This window comes from Macrotis lagotis, chromosome X (genome assembly GCF_037893015.1).
Source record: "Macrotis lagotis isolate mMagLag1 chromosome X, bilby.v1.9.chrom.fasta, whole genome shotgun sequence".
NCBI classification, from domain to species: Eukaryota; Metazoa; Chordata; class Mammalia; order Peramelemorphia; family Peramelidae; genus Macrotis; species Macrotis lagotis.
Window position 1 is genome coordinate 286,501,516 of NC_133666.1, and position 6,297 is coordinate 286,507,812.

General features: G+C 32.0%; 1 protein-coding gene across 3 annotated transcripts in view; it reads left to right on the plus strand.

Annotated features, from left to right (window-relative positions):
• Window positions 1-3,894, plus strand: part of NUP155 (nucleoporin 155) — a 51,502-nt gene extending 47,608 nt beyond the window's left edge. For all 3 annotated transcript variants that reach the window (XM_074207580.1, XM_074207578.1, XM_074207579.1), the window contains 2 exons: window positions 743-849; window positions 2,838-3,894. In XM_074207580.1, the coding sequence (XP_074063681.1) occupies window positions 743-849; window positions 2,838-2,976 (246 nt within the window). In that variant the 3' untranslated portion in view covers window positions 2,977-3,894. The remainder of the gene's footprint in view (window positions 1-742; window positions 850-2,837) is intronic.
• The last annotated feature ends 2,403 nt before the right edge of the window (window positions 3,895-6,297 follow it).

The window sequence follows — 6,297 nt, forward strand, 5'->3', positions numbered from 1 at the left end:
TCAGAATAAAATTATTGACTAAAAAGCACAAACTTTGGCCATCTCCTCACCCCCTGCCACACCTATCCCCAATAAAAAAAAATCAGACTTTAAACTTTGTTTAATTAATTTAAGTTGTTCATTCTTTATAATTGTTTTCATTGGTTGAAACTTCAGATCAGCATTTTATTTTACCTAATTTTTGCTTACTTTTACTCTTGAGGATAAGAATCATACTTTTTTTGATGTTCAAAGACTTTGGTTTTGAAATAATATCTTAATTTTCTATTAGTTTTAACTTTTAAAAAGGAAAAGTATGTTCACATATCTTCTCATTTGCTCTTCATGAATACCTTGTGAAAAAGGGAAGGCAAGTATTACTACCCTTTTTACAGATTAATAAACTCCTTTCTTGAGAGAATATGTGACCATTCCAGTATTAAAAAGGTCATAAGGGACAAAACTTGATCCAGAATTCATTCTCATGCTTTCTTTCTCATCAAGACATCAACCAGTTTATGGAAGAATCCATAGGAAAGTGTGGATTTCCAAAGAGAGATTGGGATTTTCCCAAAATTACACATATTACAATAAGTGTGAAGCTAGAATTCTAACTCTAATTCCCAAATCAATACTCCAGGAGGCCATGCCACCCCAGAGTACTTACTAACATTAATAGTAAATCTGAGTTCTTTAACTGACTTAGACATTTGCTGAAAATACATATAGTTCATATTACTTCATATGTCTTTTTTCTTTACAGGATCCATTCTGGACTAGGATAAAGAAGCCCTTACACCTTTTGGATTGTATACATGTATTATTGTCAAGATATGTTGAGAATCCTAACCAAGTGTCTAATTATGAGAGGTAATCAGAAATTATTGAATGTTCTAGAAGCTTTTAGGACTCTTAATATAAAGTTCTTTGAGTAAAAATTTGAGATGGAAAAAGTTGTAAAGCTTTTTCCTTTCAACTAAGTGGATCAGTTTGATGCAGTACAAATTAACTACTAAAATTTACTCTTCTATTACTGTGATTGACCTCTCCTTTGCTCTTACTGTTCTTCAGTCCTTAGTAATTTATAAGGAGTACTTGTAAGTTCTTTTGGCCTCATAGTTTAGCCTTTTCTTATACCATAGTCTTTAAGCTGATGCTTCTAATCTTGTACCAGTGTAACCCCTAAGATATTTGAGCTCTGACTATTTATACTCAAGTTGACAAAACAGCAGGTTTTAATAATGAACTTTAGGCATTCATATTTTTTCACAATAACCTAGCAAAAGCTTTTATGGTTCTCTCTAGCTCCTAATTTTTATTTTCATCTCTAATTCTATGCTAAAAAGTAATAGAGAAATAACATGAGAAAGTCCAATTCTATTTTAATTTTGAAAACTGCTTAAGAAAAATCTGGTTTGTTTCTAAAGATTATCATGATAACCCTCAGTAAAATCATGTTACAGAATATAATGTGCTATGATCAGGTAGGATTTATACCAATTGATCATATCAATAGCAAAATTAACAGAAATCATATCTCAATAGATGCTGAAAATTCTTTCACAAAATGCTGTACTGATTCCTGTTAAAAACACTAAAGAGCATAGGAATAAATGGAATTTTCCTTAAAATGATAAGAAGTATCTATGTAAAGCCATCAGCAAGCTTTATTTGTAATGGGAATAAACTAGAGCAAGTTGAAACAATGGAAGTCTATTATCACCACTATTATTCAATATTCAGTGTTAGCTTTAGCAAATAGGTTAAGAAATGTTAGCTTTACCAGTAAGAAAAAAGAAATTGAAGGAATCAGAATAGGTAGTGAGGGGAAAAAACTCTCACTCTTTGAAGATGATATGATGATAAATATATTTAGAGAACCCTAGAAAATCAACTATAAAACTACTGAAGCAATTAACAATTTTAGCAAGGTAGCAGGATATAAAATAAACCCAATAATAAACCAATTCTATATAAGAGCAAAAAAGCACAACAGTAAGAGACAGAAAGAGAAATTCCATTTAAAGTAATTGTAGACAACATAAAATACTTGGCAATCTACCTCCCAAGACAAATCCAGAAACTATATAAATATTCTTCAGAAAAATAGATTTAAACATTTGGGAAAATGTCAATTTTTCATGGGTAGACCCAGCTAATAATATTCTAAAAATGGCAATCATACTTAAAGTATTTATTCAGTGACATACCAATCAAACTTCTAAAAAACTATTTTACAGAGCTAGGAAAAAATAGTAATATAATCATATTTAAGACTGTTGCTTAAAAATTTAAATTCTTTTCATTTTTAGTGCTGTATTATTCCTAATTTCATCTAATTTTATAAATCTGCTCATTATTTTCATTGTTAAAATTTCCACTTTAAAAATATTAAATAAATTTATTTTTATAAATATGTAATTAATAATTATAATTATAATATAGTATATGTAATTATAAATTGTATTATTTTTTAACCAAGAATGTTATCTATAAAATTCACTTCCCCTCATTTCTTGATTTGTTTCTCCTCATTTTCTTCCTTTTTATTTCTAGGGTTTTTGATGAGCATAGAGTAACTTTCCTTATTTAAACCAAGTTTCCCCTTGTATCAGATTATTATTGTTTTTATTATTATATACCTAAAACTACCTAAAATCTTAAAAGCACGACTTACCTTTATTTCCCTAACTTATTATTTCTCTAATTTTACTTTCCATAATTTTACTATTTTTTCATTTATTCCTCATGTGCACATTTCATTTCTTTAAGAAAAAGAAAAATATAATATGAGTATAAGAGAATGTAAAAGAGTATATAGTATATAAACTGATAAACCTGCATTTTTTTTTTAACAGACGACGCTTTACAAATCTCTGCATGGATGCTGTTTGCTGCTACCTCGTTGAACTCCAGTCTATGAGCTCAACACTAGCAGTACAGGCTAGCACGGGGAATTTTAAATCTCTTCAGGCTAAATTAGAACGACTTCATTGATTAATTTAATAGAAATTGACTTTAAATATGTGTTCTTTCAACTATAAAATAAAGGTTCAGATATATGTACCCTAAGGCAGGATAGATGCCCAGAAGAACTAGGGAATTAAGTGTATTGTACAATCAATCGAATTGTATGGTTTCTGTGTGCTTAATTTTTTGGTATATACAAGTGGTAGAAAATATGCCAAATGACTTTTTTTACTACTAGTATGTTATGTAGTCCTTTTAAAATTCATTTTTATGCAGTTGAAATAACATGTGTTCCCAAACTAAAGCCTCTTTTGAAGTCTCTTTTTTGCATCTCAGTATATATATATAGAGAGAGATTAAAGATGGCACTTTGTACATGTATGTTTTACATATTAAATATATATGCCTGATTTGTGGTTTTTATAGTTTAAACATCGAGTTATCATAAAAACATTTACATTTATGAGATGTTAGCAGAATTTCTTCCTACATTGCAGGTGGGAGTTTGTAGGTATTGATTGCATTTACTGTACGACATAGTCGATATATTGATTAGTGTTGTTGAATTGCTATTTTCCCTCTTTCTTAATCTGTTACAACAGATGGCTTTTAGAAAAGGGGGGACTATATAAAAATAATATAAATTGTTTCAAAAGGATTATCAGAGCAGGCAGCTAGGCCAGTTCCTGAGGGAAAGTGAATGGTTTTGCAAAATTTTACAGGGGCCTTCAGCTAGAATGGCAAAGTGATAGATTACAGAGAAATTAGGCTATTTAGATACCCCCTAAAAATTTTATATTAAAAGAGACAAATGACTCCCCCCAAAAAACCCGTTCCCTGCACTCCAAGCAGAGTAACACTACTTTTTTTTTAAATAGTGTATAGCAGATGCAGCAGTTTATGTCAGAAGCAAAAAGGTGAAAAATAAACTTAGTTAACTATGGAGATATCCTCAAATGAATAATCAGAATAGGTAGTTATTTACATAGTACATTACAGTTGCAGAACTCTATATATGTATTATGTCCCTTGACCTTCCAGCCTTTTAAGTTGACATTATCCTCATTTTATGATAATTAGTCTAATCTTAACTCTGTCTTTCCCCCATACAGCTAACAGAATGATTTTCTTAAACAAATATCTAATCTAGTCATTCCCCTCTTCAATAAACTCTAATATCTCACTTTTACCTATATGGTCCTACAAACTAAAAAACTAATGATGTACATTAAATAAAAATTCTGAATGTTTCATTAAAGAAATGGTTGATAAACTTCCGAAAAGGGAAATAGTAGTTACAAAAAACCAATACAACTTCATCAAGAACAGGTCATGTGGGGCTACTTCTTTTTTGACAAGATTTCTGAAACTAGTAGATGAATGGAATGTTATGAAAAACTTATTAGCTTTTGATAAAGCCCCTCATTTTTATAGAGAAAAGGCAACATCTGGCTCACATGATAATAGAGGGATTTAGCTCTGTTTGAATGATTATCATTGCAGGAATTCTTCAGTGGAAAACCGCAGGGAATCAGGTTTGTGTTATGCTGTAGTTTTATTGATGGCTTAGTATCAGACAGAGATGATATAATTCTGAAATTTACAGATTTAACAATGCTGAAATGGAAAGATAGCATAATCATTAATGGATTCAGGATCTAAAAGACTGAACAAGCTGGAGACATTTCATCTAATAAGATAAAATTCAGGGGCAATAACAGTGGATAGAACACTGGCCCTAGAGTCAGAAGGACTTGAGTTCAACTCCAGCCTCAAACACTTAATAATTGCCTAGCTGTGTGAATTTTAGACAAGTCATTTAACCCCATTGCCTTAAATTTTAAAAAAAGATAAAATTCAAAAGAGTAAAGTCTTGAACTTGGGTGTATCAAAAAATCAGTTTTCTTGATTTAAAAAAATGGGCTGGTTTTAGTGGACTGTCATTTCTATATGAGTCAACAGTGTGATGAGCCACAAAAAAATACTCATCTAATTTTGGGCTTCATTAAGAAGGATATGTCTCCCAGGAATATGTAGGTTATGGTTCCATTACTCTCTACCCTTACTAAGATTTCATCTACAGCTTATGTTCAGTTCTGGGCACCACCACAGTGAACACAGTAGGGCAATCAAAATAATAAAAGGCATTAATAGGATGAATTTGAAGGAACTAGGCATATTTAAACTGGAAAAGATTGGGAAGGGCAGGGGAGACTAGGCAGAGGGGTGTAAATGACATAAATATATTCAAATACTTGAGAGACCTTATTGTGATGGAGAAATTAGATGGTCAGTTTAGCCTCCTAGGATAAAATCAAGAGTGATTGAGGGTGTGTGTAAGAAAAGTTTCAAGAGGCGAATTTACATTTGACCTGAGGAAAATCATCCTAGCAACCAGAGATGTCTAAAAGTAGATTGGGTAGTGGGTTCCTTGGAGGTTTTCAAGCAGATTGGTCCAGCATTTGTTGAGTGTTCTAGTAGAGATAAGATTAACTGGTTCCTGAGGTCTCAGATTCTTATGATTTCTGCTATTTTCTCCTATAGAACCACTTACAGTAAACCTTTCCTGACCTCCCCTCCCCACCCCATTTGCTAGTACTTTTTCTCCTTAACTAACCTAGAGCATTTGTCATTTTCATCAATCCGAAAAGTGGGAGAGGATCTGTTATTTAATTTGCATTTCTCTAATTCCTGATTTAGAGCTTTAAAAGACATTCTGGGGCAGCTAAGGCAGTGAATATAGCACCAACCCTATAGTCTGGAGGACCTCAATTCAAATCTGGTCTCAGACACTTACTTAGCTATGTGGCCTTGGACAAATCACTTAATCTCATTGCCTTGCAAAAAACCTCAAAAAAGAAATCCCCTAATTTTCTATGGCACAGACTTGATTTAGGGTTCTCAAAGGCTATCCTAACAAAGTATAAAGTCTTATATAAGTTCTACCAAGCTGGAAAAGGACTGAGAGAAGTTCTGTTGTCCAAAGATGACTAATTTTTGATTTCAACATTTTCCTGTTTCTGCTGACTATCTGGGTGTTACATTACGCCTCTCAGAGTTCTCTGGTACTCTAGAGAAATTTTGAAGCCTCTAGGCTCTGCCCTTAATGCTAGCCCACCAATGGAGTTTCCCCTATATTGTGGGGGGGAAAATTCCTTGTAACCCAGGTCCAATTAATCCTTAATAGAGTAGCTTTTACAAAGGAGTATTTACTTCAAAGATATAATCACAAATATTTAAACTTACATCCTAAAAAGTGGAGTTTAATTCTAAACACCTAAATATCACTTTACTCTCAGTTTAATTTCATTTTCGTAGAGCACAATCCCAAATCCAGAATTGCATTTA